At 50.8% G+C, this 20,047-nt stretch overlaps 1 protein-coding gene across 1 annotated transcript; it reads right to left on the minus strand.

Annotated features, from left to right (window-relative positions):
- Positions 1 to 701: 701 nt before the first annotated feature.
- PFDN4 (prefoldin subunit 4) lies at positions 702 to 8,389 on the minus strand. The gene is made up of 4 exons (XM_045833073.1): positions 8,152 to 8,389; positions 3,738 to 3,845; positions 2,812 to 2,952; positions 702 to 930 (listed from the first exon to the last, which is right to left on the minus strand). The coding sequence occupies exons 1-4, from the start codon at positions 8,173 to 8,175 to the stop codon at positions 799 to 801; spliced, it is 405 nt and encodes a 134-aa protein (XP_045689029.1). The 5' UTR covers positions 8,176 to 8,389; the 3' UTR covers positions 702 to 798.
- Positions 8,390 to 20,047: the final 11,658 nt, after the last annotated feature.

The raw sequence follows: 20,047 nt of genomic DNA on the forward strand, positions 1-20,047 counted from the left end.
AAATGTACTCTTTATTTAAGAAAAAAGCCTTATTTTTAAATACACAGCTGCTTTACTTCCACATCGTTATCGACATAAACCCCAATTAATTACAAAGCACTAAAATAAAGTCTGAAATATACTTTTTAAAAAAACCACTAAACATTTCCATTGATACATCTCTTGGTTTCTAGAATATTCTTCTGTTGTTCTGCTCTGTGTTTGTATGAAGCCCAACAAGTCTCAGCATTAGCCAGTTCTTTTCCAAAGACCCATGAGACTGATACAGATGTGAGAAATAAGTGAAATCTGTATGTTTAGATAATAATATATATTGCATGTATTTACACAGAATGTACACATATTTTTTGGTACATGAGAAAGGGTTCGGTGTGAAAGCGGCGCAGCAGACGGATGGAGGATTAGATGTTTCCGGAGTCTTTTCGCCGTCTCTAAACAGCAGCTGGAATGAACACAAGCAGCGTGACCCACCTGTTAGGTTTTCTGATCCAGGTTGCAACAGGTGTTCTAAATGATAATATAGAAACATAAAGGCTTGCTTAACTGATTTTAATAACATGACATAGAGCCCCTACACTTGATATCATTGTTATGTAAAATACATAGATGAATACTGTCTTCTTTTAAAAATATAAAATAAATAAGCAAGACATGTGAAAATAGGCAAGTCTCCATTAAATAAATGAAAATTTTTTTAAAAAAAGAAAATTTGATTTCCTTATCGTTTGAAGAAGGGAAATTATCATTTAAACAATATTTAAGTTTATTAAACAAAGTTTTTAAAGTATTATAAAATGTTTAGCTTTCATCAGCTTCAAGGTTTATGTTGCTTCCAAACTTTGCATATAACTGAACTTTCAAGTCCGCTAACACCCGCTGAATGGATTCCACTCTGGATTCTAAGGCGTCAATTTCTTCTTGCAAATTTTTCTGGAAAAAAAAAATGTTTCAGTTAATTCTATTCAGCTGGATGGCTTCGGAACCCCTTGGCGGAAAACGGGTTTGGGCGGGCCCTCTGGCCCAAGGGCTCTCTGGACGTGGGCAGGCCGCTACGTGACACTGACAGTCGGGTCTCAGCCGAGAGTCCACACATGCGCATTTTTAATTCCGGGTATATATTCGTTCATTATAAGATAAATCAAGCGTGTTTCCTCAGTTTGTGCTGACTTCAGAAACACAACAGATAAAAGAAAATGAACTTCTAAATGCCCGCGTGCTAATAATGAAAGCACCATGCGTACACACTCCCCGGTAAACGGCTCATCACAGGCAGGGGCTGCTGCCACGGCCTCTGCCCACTGCCCACAGACACGACCACGAAACCAGAGGCCAGGACGGAAACTCACACCACCCCCAATAATACAGAAGAACAACTCCGAGTCAACACGTGGCAGAAAGGTTTGAGAACCACCAGGCCTTCCCGTGTGGGCGGTGCGTGCTGCGTGGGCAGGGCGGGCGTGGCTTTGTCCGCACCCCTGCTACGGGGTCGAACCGACACAGAGCACCACAGCACACACGCCACGGACCCTTCTGGAAGGGGGGAGGGAGGGAGGGAAGGAGGGAGGGAACCAGTAAAAGAACAAAGGAATGAAATGCAAAATAAAGGTTCAATATCTATGTGGGGATGGGGAGGGGGGTGGGGGGCATTCACAATAGTGGCAGAAACCTATCTTGAAATGCTTCCAAGAAGAGTATTTTAGGGTGGTTAAAAAGAAAACCAAAATTACAGCGTTTCACTATGAAAGAAAAGATTTAAGCAGAAGAGGAGACATGCAATGTTTCTGCATGGAAGGATCCAGGAGTAAAGGTGTTAGTTCTTCCCAGCGCTTATTAAATGTGGGTTTCACTCCCGAGAAGTCTTCCTTTCACGACATTTAAAGGGAGACGAACACTTTAAATAATGTTCAAGCATTTAAGAGACTTTCAAAAGGATCAGAAGATACCTGACCGCCCTGGGCTCCCCAAGCACACCGCGGCCGCCCCTCGCACAGAGACCCGGGGACCCCGACCCCGAGGCTAAGCTCACACCCTGCCCCGGTGCCTCCTCCGGCGCAGTCGGCGCGCCCGCACCCGGACCCGCAGCCACGCTGCGCAGGCTACTTCCTCCAAGAACGTCCTGGACGTGCGCCAAGACGCCGTCTCCAAACACCACTGGAGACCCACTTCAGGGAAGCGGGAAACGTGTGGATGACGACGTCGGGAGGCAGGGAGCTGAACCCCTGCCCACCAAGTCGACCGTCACCAGCCTGCCAAAAGGACGTTTTGAAAGTGCGCGTGCCCGGCCCAGAGCGGCCCCCAGGGAGGGTCTGCTGGGTGCTCAACGTTCTGTGGAAGGGGAGAGCACCACTAGGGCGTCAACGGACCAAAAGGGAAGCAAACGGGCAGAAAAGAGGAGAGAACAGAAAATAAACACGAGAAAACGTCCATGACTATGATTATCTCTGGGCATGGGGTCATGGGTGACTTTTCCTTTCCGCTTCCTAGTGCTCTACACTGCCTCAGCACCGCAGTTTGGGGCACGGGTACTGGGGCACACGGTCCTCCGCCTCCGCCGCTTTGAGTAAGCCCCAGACCTCTCAAGCCCCTGTCTTCCGCTCTAGCTGGGGTTAACAGTTCCTGCCTCACGGAGTCTTCGCTAGGACTCAATCAAATCACACCCGCAGAGCATTCCACGCACGCGCGGGTCACTCTAAAACCCACGAAACATTACCTAGCATCCATGACTTTCCCCACACCCACGTGCCGTCTAGAACGACACGAATGCCAACGTAAGAGTTAGACTGCAACGCCCAGGGAAAGACCGCAACACACCTTCGCTTCCTCTAGCATTTCTTGTGTCTCTTCTTGCGAGTGGCTAATGAAGACGTCGCCGATCTGATAGGGTATCATCGGGCAGTCGTCGTCGGCCAGCATGACGTCCTCGCAGGCGTCTTCCAGGTTCTGCAGTTGTTTCTGCAAACGCACAAGTGAAGAGCAGCGGAACGTGTGTCCCGCGTTCCCGACAGAGGCTAACGGCCCGTGTTAACGTGGGGACGCCTCCTCCAGGAGGGACGCCTCCTCCTGGAGGGACCCCTCACCAAGGTATCACCACACCCAAACGAGACGTTCCTTGCGTTTTTAGGCGACTTCATAAGGAAGCACGCAAGACTTAACACGCTGATCTCTGGGTGTGTCCAGGTTGCTACAAGCACGCTGCCGTGGACAGCGTGGCCACTCCGCGCGTCTCCGACTTTAACAGCTCCCACCTTGTGAGTTCCGCCCCCCTATGGGAGAAGTAATGTCCCAGCCGGGCTCCGTGATAGGAGGGAAGCGACTAGTCATTTAAGTCCCACCAATCAGATGCACTTGGCTGGACTTGAGCTCAGGGTTGCCGTGTGCGCAGAGGCCGGGGGCGAGGCCAGCAGTTTACAGGGGCCGGCGTGGGGCAGGCCGGTGTCCTCGGGCTGAGGGGCGGCTCCCTCTCGGGGAAGGGGCAGCTGGCCGTGGGGACGGGCAGTGCCAGCCTGGGTCCCCAAGACGCAGCTGTGGGACCTGCTGCCAGAACCTCAGCCTCGAGCCCCAGCACCCCGCGACCCGTACGTCAGCTCGCACCCCTAAGCAAGGTCCTCCTTAACCTCGGGCAGATCATGCCGTCTGCACGGGCGTCCAGAGAGACCCCAAGTCATCGAACCCAACTCTCAAATGCTAGCGCACAAAGAGCTTTTATTTTTCTTAAATGGGGCACATATTTTCAATACCTTTTTGACGTCTATTTCTTCCTTCAGCTCCGTGATTCTACTTGTATTCCGTGCAAATTTGTTTATCTTCTGTTGATCTTCAAACGTAACATTGACATCTTCCGCAGCCTGCAAAAAAGTGGAATACCAGATCTCCTTAGCTTCCCTCACCTGGCTGTACTCAGGGGAGGAAAGACGTACCTGGTTTGACAGGGACTACCATCAACGGTGACCATTCCCAATAACCCCCTCCTCTTCGCCTGGTTTCGCAGGACCAGTACCGCGAGGTACGTACCCTGAGATTCACTTCTCCAGAGGCTGGAAAGCAGCCTGTTGTCTCGAGCCACGGAGCTCGGTGGTCGGAATACAAAGGCAGACACCCAGAAGTGAGCCCTCGCCCGCCCCCGGCTCCCATCGGCCCGGAGACAGTTCCATGCGCACCAGGCCCATCACCAGAGGCCCCGAGGACCGCGTGGACATCCTTGCAGCGAGCTACGCGTAGCTCTGAATGTTCAGCCCTGCGCACAATTTTTACGAGCATGGAAGCTGGTGAACACCGACCTACGCCACAGAAAGCAAAGGCAAGTTCTCAGGAAGGTGATCCCGGCATTCCAGTCACTTTGCTACAGGAGAACGCCGATTCCCTAGGCGAACGGGGGACACAGAATTCCGGAGTTCCCGCTTGCCTGCGGAGTGCAAACACTGAGCCCTGAACACCTGCCTATGTATCCGCACAGGCTTTTGTCAGCAGGAGGCTTTGGGGGCGGGGGGGGGGCGGGGGAGGACCCACAGGAACGCACCTAGCGCAGGGCCTCCCAGACACACAACCAGGGCTCAAGGCCGGGCTTTGGGATTTGAAACTGAACCGCACTCGATCGCGCACACACACGCACACTGTTCCCGGAAAGTTGCGGAGAATTCGGCCCCTGCTTTCCATCCTCCCAAAGCAGGCGTTTCCTGGGGCAGCTGCGCCCACGGCAGCCCCCTGCACACACTCGGGCCCTGGAGTTCATTTCCTTAACGGTGGTCTTCCCACTGGGGTTGGGGCTGAAGTTGGTATGGGAGGCCGGCCAATCCCCGAGGGGTAAACCACCTGCCACCCAGGGGGGTGCTGTCGGCAGCAGACAGGGAGGAGACGGCACCTTCCACGACTAACAGCAGTGGCTTCCCCTCCGGTCTCGCTGATCTAGAACGTTCCCCCATTGCTAAAAGCTTCGTTTTGGCAGGAAGGCTTCATTCTTAAGTGGGGGGGGGGGTTGTGAACACTGAGAGGTCCCTTTACCCCCTGAAACTGTGTGCAAAATGGCATGTATTGTACGTGCATTCTGGAAGGGTCTTCATAGCTTTCATCAAGAGTTTTAAAGGGACCCACCCCTCAAAGGCCAGGGGCTCCTGCTTTGGGAAAAGCCAGACGTGGCTGCCACAGCTCACGAAGCCGTGAGCACCTGGGAGACGGAAACTGGCCAACTGCAGTCTGCTTTCATTTTTCTTTTTTAAAGGGATCTACCAAACCTGTGATATAAAACTATGCTTTGTGTTTTTACTCCCCTTTCGTGCATGCATCCGTTCGATAATTATTCAGTACGTGTCCCCGACGTGCCGCGCACAGTGAAACCGAGCCACAGTCCCGCCGCCGAGAACACCGGCAAGCGTACGCCGTGGCGGAGGAGGGGCGCCCAAAACAAGGTTTTCTGCCAGATGGCGATACACGTGATGGTGAAAGTGAAATACTTAAGGGGTTCAAAGTGTTGGGGGGCTAGGGAGTGAAGGGGGCATCTTTATTGATTTGAGAGAGAGGAAGGGAAAGGGAGAAGGAGGGACAGAGGAGAGAGAAACATTGTTATGAAACTCCTCGACTGGCCGGTCGCCTCCTGTACGTACCCCGACCAGGGATTGAACCGGCAACCTAGGTAGGCATGCGCCCTCGCTGGGGACCGACACCTCACCCTTTCAGTGTATGGGGCAATGCCGCAAGCAACTGAGCCTCGCGGCCAGGGCTGCGGGGCCTTCTCCGAGGAGGGAGCACGGACAGGTAGCAGACTGGAGTCCCCCGCAGGGCCACGACGCAGGTCTTAGAAAGCAGAACTTTGGAGATGAGGGGGCTGAACCATCTCATCTAAACACCCTCACCAGAAACGTCAGGACATGCTGGGAGACAACACTATGTCACGAGCGTGAAGTATGCAGACTGCAAACAGCTCGTGGGAACCTCTAAGGGCTAATGACCCCGTGGGATCCCCTCTCAAGGCGGGCACCGGCCGGCCTAGAGGCTCCCACGGAGGAGCGGACGGAAAAGCGCACAGGCCGGAAACCTACCAGACCCCGCTCAGGGCAGTGGGAACGGCTGGGAGAGGCTGTTGTACCCATCAGGCCGGCCTTGCCGCGCCGAGTCTCTGCCACGCTGATGTTCTGCTTACTCAAGGCCCTCGGGGCGTTGGCAGGAGAAACTCCCGAGCTACACTGCCTCTGCTCCAACTGTCCCTTCCCCTCCTCACGTGATCCACCAGATCGCGCCTTCTCTGATCACGAAACTGCCTTCACTTCACGAGCACCTTTCTTTCTTAGTTCTCCTCGGGGCTGGAAACTTTAGTTTTCCGCATGAGCCTTCGATGAACACCTGTCTCTCCCCCAGAGCAAAAGGTCCAATGCCATGAGGGTAAGGGAGTAGGCCCTGCGTCCCTGCGGACCCCTGCCCTCTCCACCCCGCACAACTGAGACCGGGTCACATGACGTGCTCACACAGCTTGTTGAAGGAAGGAAAGGAAAAAATATCAGAGATCAAAAATTTTGTAAATAAAATCTTTAAAAAAAAAAAAAAAAAGCCCTGGCTGTCATAGCTCAGTGGATTGAGCTTGGGCTGCGAACCAGCCATCGCGGGTTCCATTCCCAGTCAGGGCACATGCCTGAGTTGCAGGCCACAGCGCCCAGCAACCACACATTGATGTCTGTCTCTCTCTCCTTCCCTTCCCTCTCTAAAAACAAATAAAATCTTTAAAAAAAATTTTTGCAAAGTCCAGGGTTCAAATCCTTCCTCTACCATTTCCACAACACTGACTTCATCTCTCTTCACTGCGGTTTGCACGCCTGTCAAATGGGGGGATGGGGGATTGGGGGGACCACAAACTAGTATCTGCCATGGAATTAAAGGCCAGAGCGAACGACAGAGGACCCAATTTAAATACAAAATCAGAGGTAAAGTGAATTGCACCAAGTGTCAGGTTGCCTACATGAACAGGGGCCCTGAACCTGACTCTGACCCTCAAGAAGAATTTGTAGACAACACACCAAGAGAGGGAGCACTCATCCCGGTTGCCCCCCACACCAGGGTGCTGGTGGGGGCGGGGATCCCCACGTGTAACATGCCCAAACTTAGACACACCGCGGTTAGTGGCCTGCGAGTGACTCAGCTTGTAAGAAGCAGAGCTGGAATTCAAACTCAGGCTTTATTATTTTGTTTTGTTTTGTCTTCCCAAAGCACACCTTTTGTCGCAGTAAGCAAGCTAAACTCCTATTTGGGGTTTATAATCCTGTGAGTCTACCTATTTTTCTTCTTTAAGAAGAAAACTATGTGGGGCGAGGAAGTAATGCCAGCTGATAATTATGGAGGCTTTACTGTGTGCCAGGTACGGTTCTACGCGTTTTGCATTAATCTTATATCCCTTTAATTTTAATCTTATATCCCTTTCACGGAGACACTGCTTTTATCCTTATTCTACAGACGAGGAAGTGGGAGCTCGGAGGCGCCGCCACGATCTCGGTAAACCCGGGCGCTGTGGCTGCAGAGCCTCGGTCCTGAACTTCCACGGCGCCTGACGGCAGTCCCCGGCTGCGGGGACTTGCTTCCCGAGGTCTGGTGCCTGCTTGCTCTCATCCCGCACCCAGGACCACATGAGAACTTGCTTCCTTCGCTCTCCCGCTCTGCGGAGGCACCTGCGTCCCTGGGAGCCCGAGGCGGAGGGGAGGGTCGGGGATAACCACCGCGGTGGCATCCCGGCTGGAGCCGGGGCTCCGGGACCGGACCACCCCGGAGGCAGGGGCCTGCTCTGCTCCCCACCGCCGCGCAACCTGGGCCAGGTGACTCCACCTACCTTGGCCTCAGCTTCCTCCCCTGCATGGGGCGACACCGCTACCTACACGTGTGAACCCGGGCGGATTAACTGGGACAACCCAGGTGAAGCGCCCGGCGTTATGGCCGACGGACCCTGGGCTTCCCACGCCCCAAACACACGCGCGGGCCGCAGGGTCGCCAGACACGCGTTCAGGAGAGACCGGGTGCCGGCAGGCGTCGCCGCGGGGCCGTGCTCAGGGCCGGGGGTCTCGGCCCCGGGCCCCACGCCGGGCCTCGGGGATGGGCACCCGGGCACCGCTCGCCCGGCCCCTCGGCAGCCCGCCGCGCCCGCCGCCCGAGCATCCGCCCCGCGAGCGCCCCACTCACCGCCTTCTTCATGGTGGCCGCCATCTTGGGACTGGACCACGGCGCGAGGGGGGGAGGGCCGCGCCCGCGCGCGTCGGCCCCGGGCCTCTCCTACCGCCCTGCGGCCCGCAGCTCCCGCCACTCACAACGCCGTCTCCACATTCTCTCCTGTGGGATCCTCGACTGAGGATTCCGGACGTCTAGGACTGGGGGAGGAAACGTAATCTGGAAGGACTTGGTACATGCCAATTAAAGGGACGAGCACCTCCCTGTGAGCCGACAGAAACTGGGGGGTGTGGCGAAGGGCCGCGGGCTCCAGCGGCGGGCAGCAGGGGGCGCCCGGTGTGGCGGGGCGGGGTCTCCAGGGGATTGATGGGAAATTCTTTTTCTTGGGTCCCACAAATTCATGTGGAGAAATTGACCTACTTAAAAAAAAGAAGTAAGAACGAATGACCTTGGCAGTAGGATATGATATTAATGTGCCCTGATAGTTCAGATGGTATAAAGAAGAAAGTACTCCTATTAACTTATTCAACATTATTGAGTGATAACTGTATACTCTGCCATTCGTGCGTTCCAATTACTTTTTTTTTTTTTTGGTCTCAGAATCCCTGAGACCAAAAGAAAGAAGAAGGGGGGACAAATTGGAGATTGCTGGCCAGGAAGGAAACTCACCAAATTACTTGAAAATACTATCCCCAGCGAAGGGGGCGGGGGGAGGGCGGGGGAACGTTGGAGTAACACATGGTGTTGTGTAGGGGTGTGTGTGTGTGTGTGTGTGTGTGTGTGTGTGTGTGTGTGTTTACCCACCTAGTATGTTCTTTAATTGAACCAACATATGAAAATTAGATTTCACTCGAAAATATCAAAACAATATATTTGCTTTGCTTGAGCTTGTAAAATCCAAGTCCTGGTGGCCTTGAGCCTGCATTTTTGCGGAATAGCAGCTGCAGGGGCCGATCGGGCATGGGCCCACTCACCAAACATACCCTCTGCAGGGCCCAGGCGGCTCACCACCTGCCTCATTCTGAGCTTACCCATTGGGCCTTCCAGGTGTAGGAACTCGTGTGTGATTTGTCTGAAATCTGTACCATGCTAGATGCCACTGCAAAGAGAAAGATGAATTAGACCAGGTGCCTGGCAGCGAGCACCAATACTGTCGGTACACCTGTATCACCACGAGTCGTAGCGCCCGACCCCGCAGCCCTGGGACAACTGCTGAGGGGTCCTGGGGAGGCAGAGCTGTGCGGGGCTGGAGTAAAGGGCAGTGGGACTACAACACCTTAAAAAAAAAGAAAAAAGACAAAATTCCTTGTGTTCGTGCAGCTTATATTCCAGTGGTGGGAACAGACCACAGGCAAAACATCAAAGTGAATTATACCGTATGATAGGAGGTATGTGTTACCAGTATGTTAGCAGCTATAACAAGAACACATACAATAGTAATATAAGACTCTCTACCAGCATGAAAACTGTGAAGATACAAGGGATCAAGTGGTATGTTGATTGGAAAATTGAAGGGAACAAAAACCCTGTCTGAAGTGACATGTTAACTACAAAATGTCCAGACATGTCCCAGCTTAATTTTGATTCTGTCACAAAGCGGTAATAAGCTCAGGGCAGGATTTCACAGCCTGAGTTCCCACCAAAACCTGACGCCTCTGTGCGAGAATCCTGGTTGTAAGAGTTCAGGGTACCTGCAGGTGGCGCTCAAGGACCGTGATAGTGTCCCCAGACCCAGCCTGAGGCCGCTTGGTAAATCTGCCAAAATATCAACACGAGTTTCTTAATGATTTTTTTAAAAACGCAGAATAAATATGCCTTAAAAGGACAATTTGAAATCTCTGACTTAAAGGAAAAAGAAACACAGTTTCACTTGCGATAGGAACAAATCTTAAGGGATTTAAATAAATCTCCAATTCCTCCGGGATGAAATCGTGGTTCCGCTGAGACTTGATCAAAGGGTGGAAAGGAACAGGCAGTGGAAGGGTGGGCAGGGCCCGGTGCTGCCTCTGAGAGTTCCTCCCTACCGTTTTGCATAATCAAGATAGATGATCAGGGTGTATTTAAAGAACTGGAATTTTAAAAGCAGAGAAGGAAGAAAGGGCAAGAGGTGACACTGGAGATAATTACCCTTACTCCCCCATCCTCCACGCCTCCCACTGAGGGGAGGGGAGGGGAGGGGAGGGGAGGAGCAGATTCCCCTGCCTGCGGGGGGGACCAGGCGAGAAGGGAGAGATGGCTGGGGGGGGCGCTGCCCCAGCTCCTCCCCTCCAGTCCATTGTTTCCACAAGGAAAGGGGCCCCCAAAACCACTAAAACTTCCCCCTTTTCCCCTTTCCCCAGAAGCCAGTCATCTGGACTTAGTTTTTTTTTGTTTTTTTTTTTGGTCTTGTGGTTTTGAAACCATTCACATTCAGTGTTGAATATATTCTAAACCTACTCTGTCTACCAAGCAGTTGGAGCACGCGGACCACCCACCACTCTGTGACCTCTAATAACCCTCTCCAGGGGCACGCCTTCTGGAATGTTCTTACGACCAAATTTCTCATTCCTAAATAAAATGTTGGGGAGGCATCCCCCTAGGTGTCCCCTATGCAAATAGGGGGCTCTCCAACGGAAGCCAATCAGGGAGTCTGTCACCGAAAGATTCCCTCCCTGGGTGGGTTGCTCTCACCCGTGTTGTTCAGGACCACCAGAATTTCCTCTGGGTGCCTTCACAACTCAAGGTGCACTCCGTCCTCAAAAGCCTTGCCCACTTACTGTTAATCTCTTCTGTCTTTAAATTCTGGCCTTGCCGTACAGTGTATGTGCCTTCCTGTCTCCCCCATAGCTCTTAAGAGTCATATTGTGCTGGGTAGTGGAAAACAGTGCCAGTTTGTATGTAGTTCCACGAGTTTGTAAGTGGTTTTGTCGTGGCCCCATTTGAAATTCTTCACTGTCTTCCCATGGCACGTGGGTACAGTTCGGATCCCCTCACCGAAGTCTAGCCTTTCTCCCCGGCCTTGTTTCACACCATGTTTTCCCTGGTTCACTGTGCTCTGGTCCGCGGGTGCGGCCTGCTCCCCGCCGCCCCAGGGCCTTGGCACTTGCTCTGCAGCTGCCCTCGGTGTCCGTCCTCCTGTTATTCACTCGGACACATTTTCTGCATTCTCAGCACTCAGCCTGTATGTGTCTCCATCAACAAAGCTTTTCTTAAACCCATTCACCACCCCCAAAACAGCAGCAGCCCCACTTTTAACATCCTTAAAGCCCTCCCTAACGCATTGGGAACTCTGTCGCCCTGTTATACTGGGAGCACCAAGGGAAATACACCTGTTTCATCGTCTCTGTCATTGCAGCCCCAATAGGAAGGTAGATGCTTGACAAATATTAGCTAAGAAATAATAAATGCACGAAGGAATGAGAGACTGTGTGTTTAGGGATTAACACAGCAATATATAATACAATACAGCTGTTGATGAATTCATTCGGTAACAATGTACAAAAGTCCATAGTCCACAGGGTATTTCCATTCACTTTTTTTGCGCGCCTGATCTGGTACTACAATTGTAATCACCTGGACTTATCACCCGAGCAGCGCTTCCTTCTTCCACCAGGTGGCGCTGTGACTCCAGATTCTGACACTGGATTTTTCTCTTTGCAACCCCGAAGGAACTGTCCAGGACCTCACCTACATTCTGCGAAGTGCGATTGCCATTTTGACGTTGAGAATGAGTCAGAACTTGTTATGAGGAGCAGTCGAAGCATATTTTCGAATCAAGATGTACGTCTCCTAGCGTGATTCATTCGGCAAGGATTTGCTCAGAACCTCGTGTATGCCTTGGGCAGCCTCCTCACGCAGATGCTGCTTGTAAAAGGACCAGTGAGTGGGCATCTTACGTATTTGTGATCACCTAACATCACTCAGATACTTTTCTCTATATTTGGGGAAATGCTTCCCGGTCGTGAGTGTTACCTTCCATTCTGTAAGTCAGAACTCAACTTCTTGGCCTCCTTTAAGCTAGGATGCAGGCGTGTGGCTCCAGGTCCAGCCAATCCGATTCACCAGTGGGAATCTTTGACCCAAGGGCACACACAGGGGAGGTGCCAGAGGCCAGAGGGAACCCACTCCTGTGATGAAGGCGGCCTGGCAGAGGGAGCTTGAGTTTCCTGAAGCAGCAGGAAGAGAGGTCCTCGTGGGAGGCCCATGACTCAGGCCCAGCGGTGCTGAGATCCTAGCAGCTAGCAGCAGGCTTGCAAGGTCATTTCAATGTCATCCCTAGATATTTGCCTGGAGTGCAGGTAACTCAACCCTCACTAAGGGTCTGCACATTCCTAGCTATCGGGAGTTCCGTTGTTTGGCACAAAGAGCCTGAAACAGATGTTCTTTTTAGGGAAAAGTGATTCGTTTGTTGCTGTAAATTCATCCAAGACGACCAGGAACATCGCTGTGGAGGTGAAATTCTACCTGAGCAAAAATGTCAGCCTTCTTACATTGCCATGGTGCACACCAGTTACAACTATGCGTGCTAGGCAATATTTCCAATGCTTTTTGTTTTGTAAACCACGTAATCAAGGTTGCATCGGTGTCAAATTGACACTGTCCTGAATGAAGAGATGCACGTTGACAGTGTAGCAAAACCCCAACGAAGCCAGCGACACCCCCCACGCACACACACATCAGCACACACCAGCACACACCAGCACAAGCAGCCACCAGCAGACGAGAATCAGCTCACGGGGATCACCCAAGTGAAGGAAAAGAACGGTCAGCTGGAACAGCCGCTACTGGATGCCTGTAAGGCCTCAAACAGCATGACGCCCGGTCCCTTTGGAGACACTTGGCTGGTTTCTGGGGATGAGCAAAGGGTGAGGGCAGAGGCGTCGTGGGCACCGTCCTCGCCCATCTCTCATGGGCCTGCAGGGGCTCTCTGAGCAGGATGCCTGCAGGCACGGAGGCTGAAAGGGGTAAAGGGAGCAAGCCGTGGCCTCACTCCCGCACCAGGAAGGCAGGCAACTGCGGAGAAAGGTTTAGAAAGCAGCTTCTTCAAAGGCCTGGCTGGCCTAGCTCAGTGGATTGAGCGTGGGCTGCAAATCAAAGCATTGTAGGTTCGATTCCCAGTCAGGGTACATGCCTGGGTTGCAGGCCATGACCCCCAGCAACCGCACATTGATGTTTCTCTCTCTCTCTTTCTCCCTCCCTTCCCTCTCTAAAAATAAAAATAAATAAATAAAAGAAAGCAGCTTCTTCAAATGAATACACGTCTTTATTGTTTTAACACCAATTCTCTTTCTGGCCACCTATTCTGAGAAAATGGGTCTAACACCAGAAATGGTCTCTTTTCCTAAAGAAGAGAGCTTCGTAAAGCAGTGTTTAGAAGGCCGGAGCATCGGAACAACTGCAAGGGCTCAATGGCATCAGGGTAAGTGGCCCAGAGATACTCACGGTCAGTACGTGTTTATCGCAATGCCAGTTTGGGGACATGGTGACATGAGGAAACGCACAGAAAAACAGGTAAGAAGCAACATGACAGTGTCAGTTTTGTTCTTAAAAAATATCACTATCCAGGGTTGGGCAAAAGACGGTCTACAGCTGTGCGTATGGAAAATAATGTAAGAATTAATACGTAATAGCACAAAAATAAACTCTGTTTTGCATACTCACAACTGTAAACCTACTTTGGCCCCATCCCATAGATGTAGCGGGGTATACTTGGAAAACTGTAGGGATGAAATATAGACAAATGTTACCACATAACAGTGACATTTACAGCTAGGTGTCAGGAATGGAAGGCCACCTTATACTTCCATGTTTATAATTTTCTAAATTTTTTAAAAGTGAACATGGATTACAATTTTTACTCCTGCAGAAATGAATATTAATGTTAACGGGTATGTAAATATGCAAGAGGTAATGGTAAGAGATAAAGCAAGTTATAAAGCAGACACATTGTGATTCTAAATACAATGTAGGAATCGGCCCATAGACTAGATAGGAAGAAATATACAAAAATATTCAGAGTGGCTGTCACTGGGTGGTGACATGAAATCCAGTCACTTTTTTTTATTTGTACTTCCTCAAGTTCCCTTTAGTGATGATGTATGACTTTGTCAGTATTTGGGGAACTTCTTCAAGACACGACTCTGCTATCACCCTTCTCAATAAAGAGAAAGTGCAATAATTCTCGTACTCCACCAATCACAGGAGCTCACCCATCAGCAGCAAAGGATTTAAATCTACAGTTTCCCAACATCACTCTCTCAAGTTTCTGAGAAGAGACAAAAACCTCCCTGAAACAGTAAACAGTTAACTATAATTTTTTTAAAATTCCGTGAATTTAATCTTTAATGTGATGAGCGCAAATCTCATAAAACACGATCACTATGAGAAATCACATCGATTTACTTAATCTGTAAATAGGTGTGTTATAAGATTACAACACCCACTTAACCTGTAACTAAATCTATGCACCTTTTTATAATTAACACAACACTGTAGAGAGGTGTAGAGGTAGGGACACAGGTATCGGTAGATATCCTCGTTTGTAAGAAAGGTTTGGACTCACCCAGTCTTCCTTTCTCCAGTACCCCCCTCAGAATAAAGGGTGCCTCTAGCAGATTTAACCCCAACGTGGAACTAAGCCTTATTCTCCCGTAATTCCCAAGTTCAGGGTGAGCAGCTCTGTGGTGTGCTGGTAAATTACAGCAGGTCACTCAAGTGTTCTTCATATATGCATACATATGTGCGTAGGGATGTCTGTTTCAGTTAGAAGTGAAGCTCGGAGCAGTAGCAGCATGGAGTGTGGAAGAGAACGCAGCTAGAGTGGATTCTGTGTGGGTGAAGGGTGGCAGAGGAAAAGTTGAGGCTGTGACATCCGCACAGGTGAGACACTCAGACCAGACGGACCCTCGTAGGTGACTCAGGTTGGGTAGGGCTTGACAGTCCCAGGAACCAATTTGTGCTGCACTGTCCCTCAGACAAAAGGGATACATGGAAGGCTTGGAGGAAGAAAGCGACCTTAGGGAAGTGAACCCTGGGACACTGGGAGAGAGCAAGCACCGGCCCCAATAATTCTACGCTGAGGCGAGAAGGGCCAGTGCCACCATGGGGGGTCGGCGGGGGCTCAGGGACAGTCGGGGCAGACTGTTTGTGACACGGGTGTTTCTAGTGGAGGACTTCCGGCACCTGCCCGCTGTGCTGAACACCACAGCCACTACAGGGCTTTGCAGCTCCTGTCTCTGGATTATAGGGATTACCCTTATCCTGTGCTTATCTGTAAGTACTTTCCCTTCAGCTTAGGTTGTGATGGGTCCGAGTTAATGATTAAAATGGCAGGAGTCCTTCTCCAAGGCTCTTCGTTCTAAAAGGGGCATCCTCTGCTGGAAATGCTCCAGAAGCAGGTCTGCTTAAAATGCAGGACGAGAAAAGAGTTGGATCCCCAGGCATATTTTTGTTTAACAGTTCTCTAGTTCCTCCCTGAAAGGGTAATGCTTCGTGTCCAAGTTCACAATACCGAAGCAATCCCTGGCCAAGGAATAGGTTTGTTTTTGAATTGCAAAAGTAATGACTTTTTCTTTTTGCGTGTAATACTGCAATATATTTTTCTTCTTAAAACAATTCTATTGTTTTTTTCTTCTTCTTCTGGGCGGGATGATTGCAGGTGATTTTGTTGGCTTATTTTAAATGCGGTTGCATTTCCTAACTGCCAGGGATGAGCTGCTACACCTTCCATTCTTTCTCGAATCCCGTGTAAAATCAGCAGTTATGTAGCAAGGAGTTGCTAGTACAAACGTTACCCATCTGGTGCTCCAGGACCAGAAAGGAGATGCCTGCCTGCCCCCCACCCCCGCCACCCCCCCACCCACCACCCACAGAGATAACGTAGTTCTCCTGAGCAAAATCAATCAATCAATCAATCATTTTCCAATACTTCCAAAAGCAAAACAAGGACGTTTGGCTGAGATCATTCTAAAGAAAAAAAATGCTTCCTCATTACCAACCCACCTCCATGTAGTTATTTCCTCTAACTCAGCTGCCTGTGACCGGGGCGTAGGCTCACGAGGAGGCGAACTCAGGGGGGTCATCGGTATCTATCCACACACCCCATTTATTCCGAATGAAAACCAGGATGACTTTTGTAAACAGTCCTGGCCCGAAGGGACACCAAAACCGTATGTTCACTCAGCTGTTTGAGAAATAAAAATGCCTGAGCAATTTGAGCCTTAAGGATTCGGAAGCCAGAACGCTATTCAGATACCCCGCGGGTGTGTAAACGCTGCCCGCCTATGGCCACGTGAGGGGACTGTGCCCCGAAGGGCTGGCAATGCTTTGACGGTGGCTTCTGGTTGGAATCTCTCCACACCCCGAGCCTGGTCACCAGCCAAGCCTCTGCTGAATGCTGGGCAGATTCCCTGATGGATGAGGATAGCCAGGGTCAGTGTCTGCTGCTTGCAACCGGAAGGTTCTTAAATTGCTACGCAATCCGAAAGTTCCATCTCCCCCAGGCCTGGGGGTGGGGGCGGGGGGCACAGCAAAGGGAACAGTGAGGCCATCGTGACCCTCGCTGTGTCCCTCCCCTTTGCTCTCTGCTGCGCTGCATCCAGGTTCTTTAGGTCTGAAAACCTCCTTCCTCTGCTGCTTCAGTGCATGTGAGTGCGGGGCTGGGGAGAAGATGGTCTCCCCCAGCTTCTGACTAGGAGGCAGGGTCGCACTGCTGAGCGGGCTCTTCCCCAAGTCCCAAACCCACGCTTTGGAGTAAGAATCACTGGGTCACCTTCGGCCCCCCGACGAATCTGCGGCCAGAGTCCATGGTCACGTGGTGCCACCGTGACTGCCGAAGGCCCAGGTGTGTGGGGTAAGGAATCAAAGCCAATCCCAGACCTTGTGCCGAGGGACCTCCTCCAAGGGCGGGGCCAACACCCCCAGAGAAGTCTGCTTCATTCAAAATGCCACTGTCACCGTTAGAATGACTTCCCCCCCACCCCAGGGCCTTCCTGCTCTGCGAAATGGAACCCCAGATAACTGCTCTGCCCTCTCACAGCTGCCTCAGGTTCCTCCCACTCCCCTCTTGGTCTTTTAACACCGTAATCAACGCGTACTGACTCCCCTTCTGCTGTTCAAGAGCTTCCGGAAGGGACAGGGTCCCCTTGAAGCATCTCTGCTGCCTTTGATGTCGGTGTTTTATTTTTTTTTTGAGCTTTTATTTATTTATTTTTAGAGAGGGGAGGGAGGGAGAAAGAGAGAGAGAGAGAGAAACATCCATGTGCGGTTGCTGGGGGCCGTGGCCTGCAACCCAGGCATGTGCCCTGACTGGGATTCGAACCTGCGACGCTTTGGTTCGCAGCCCGCGCTCAGTCCACTGAGCTACGCCAGCCAGGGCTTGATGTTGGTGTTTGAATACTCACTCACCTCTTTGTCTTTCAGCACAGGTTTCCCCTTGAGCCGTGGTTCCGGCCAGCTCTGCGTGGGCACCGGTGACGGCTGCCTGGTGTGTGCACGCACCTCTCCGTGTTTCCCGAGATGGGTCCTCAGCAGAGACCAGAACGCTCATCAGGACACAAAACAGCAGGGGGCAGTCACCTCGGAAGCTGGACTTGGTCCTCTGTGCCTTCATTTCATGTGTCCCCGTTCCTTTGACCTGATCTGGGGCTGGGGGGGTGGGGGGGGGGGGGAGAATTGGTCTATTTACATCTCCTGGGCCATGGACATGAAAGGGGCAGAGGAACATAAGAGAATATTATTGTTGGGGCTAAAAGGGAGATTTACTTGACACGAACACAAGCAGTTCTCAAAGATCTGAATTTCACATCCCAGTAAATATGCACTAATATAGTATCATCGGAGAGTGGCCAACTTGTTTTGCTAAGGAAAGATATGCAACCAGAGACTAAGTCAAAAATCAACAACATTAAAGACTTTACCAAAAGAAAAGAAAAGAAAAGAAAGAAAAGGAAAGGAAAGGAAAGGAAGGAAAGAAAGAGAAGAGAAGAGAAGAGAAGAGAAGAGAAGAGAAGAGAAAAGAAGAAAAGAGCAGCATAGGAATAAAAACTAATCCTTCCCAACTAGGTAGCGCTGATGAACTTGAGCCAGCCTCTTAGAACCCGGGCCATTGAGGCGGCGCCAGACATCCAGCGACCCTCTCCGGCAAACCTGCACTTGGGATCCACTCCAGGACACAGTCTGTCTTCCCAGAGTGTGACGTTTACACGGGGGCCAAAGATAACCCCACTTCATTAGAATTCTTCTTCTCTGCAACCTGCAGATGTGAGGGCCTCCTCCCCCATCTGAGTGTGGGGTCCTCCTGGCCCGGAAGTCCTGGCCAGGAGCAAAGCTCAGCCCTCTGCAAAGGACTCACACAACCCCCCCCCGCCCTACCCCGTGAGCTTGGTGATGTTCTCCTTTCCACCCATGGGGGAGCCAAGACCAAGAGAGGTAACACCCCTGACCCCCAGCCGTAGGAGCCGACAGATTCTGGAGCTGCAATTTGGACCCAAGAACGTCAGAGGCCCAAGTCCACTCTCCAAACCATTACTTTTCTCCATTCAAATTCAAACAAGGATGTTGGCAACCAAGAGACACACACATGTGCACGTTAGAGAAAAGTTCCTTTATGAAATGACTCGTCGTATTTTCGACTCCAGACCTGAGACTTCAGCCAAGGTTAGCGGCCCTGTTTCCTGAGTCACGGCCGCCGTCGTGTTGAAGAACAAAGTGTCTGAGTCACTTGGACTTCACGTTCAAAAACACATAGGGGACGTCCTTTGTGACTGAATGGTTTTGAAATCAGGTCACAAGCTGGGGCATGAGGATAACGTATTTCCTTCTGTTGGCGAGATGAACCCATTGTGTTTGTGTAAGTAAAAGTGAACGCACTGACTGCCTGGGAAGATCGTTCCGATGATGAAAACATTCTGGACTCGTTGGTCACAAGTCTTCGGAACAGGGCAGGGCTGTTTATCTCAAGGATAAGAACGCTGTCCCTCCCTCTGCGTGTCTTCAGGTGCTTTGCGATGCACTTAATGCCCCTATTCACAGGCAGCCTTGGCCTTGTGCAGTGCAGGGAGAGTTCTCCACTGAGTTCAATAGCAGAGGCTTTTCTGCCCCTGAAAATACCCCTGACCTTCTATACATGCCTCAAGTTCCCTCACCAAAGACTAAAATCCTCTTCTAGAGTTTCCTTCTTTTAGAATTGTTCCCTTGGCCCGTTTCATGGGTAGTGACACACTTCTGGATACCCATTCCCATTCATTCCTCCTGGGGCTTGCTCTCGGGGACTCTGGAGGTACTTTCCAGCAGCGCGCTGGGTGCCAGCCCCTAGCACAGGGCGTGCGTGGAGGCTCCTATTTCAGCTCTGGCCAACCACATCAGAGCTCAACAATGCTTCCTGCAAGTCAGCAGTCTTCATGTGATATGTCAGGGCAGGCTCTTGACTTACGGGAGCAAGACACTGTGTTCTTCGGGTCCAATCTAATTAGCAATAGTAATTCTGTCACGGAATTTCCCCAGTTTCACCCCAATGAATTGGCCAAGTTGTATCGTGCAAGAAAGCACAGAATGGGTATCCATGTGATTGTGTCATTTTGAACATTAATCATGAAACATATAGGGTACCAAAGGGATTTTTCCAAATGAAAAGGATTTTTTTATTAGCCAGGTTAACAATTCTATGTCTTCCATAATTGTTATTAATAATAATAAGAGCTAATGCTTACTGAGTATTTACCATGGAGCAAATGCTGTTCAAAATATTCACTCATTTAATGCATTTTTTCCCTTTTGCATATGAAGTTACTCTGTTACTTTAAAGAAAGCACATCTTCCCCTTATAAATCTCCACTTTCCCAGACATAGTGAAGAAGGAAAAAGTGAAATAAAATGTTCCTTTATATATGAAGTTTGCAATTAAACACGTCTTTTCCCAGGAACTGTGTTTTGC

The sequence above is a fragment of the Phyllostomus hastatus genome, unplaced genomic scaffold (genome assembly GCF_019186645.2).
Source record: "Phyllostomus hastatus isolate PE091 unplaced genomic scaffold, TTU_PhHast_1.1 phas_contig_17, whole genome shotgun sequence".
Classification (NCBI taxonomy): Eukaryota; Metazoa; Chordata; class Mammalia; order Chiroptera; family Phyllostomidae; genus Phyllostomus; species Phyllostomus hastatus.

Excerpts from the sequence above, each read along its gene's own strand:
- PFDN4 (XM_045833073.1), bottom strand. The coding sequence starts at position 8,175 with ATGGCGGCCACCATGAAGAAGGCG. Across the intron at positions 3,846-8,151 it reads CGGCCACCATGAAGAAGGCG|GCTGCGGAAGATGTCAATGT; the intron begins GTGAGTGGGGCG and ends ACTTTTTTGCAG. Across the intron at positions 931-2,811 it reads AAATGCTAGAGGAAGCGAAG|AAAAATTTGCAAGAAGAAAT; the intron begins GTGTGTTGCGGT and ends TTTTTTTTCCAG.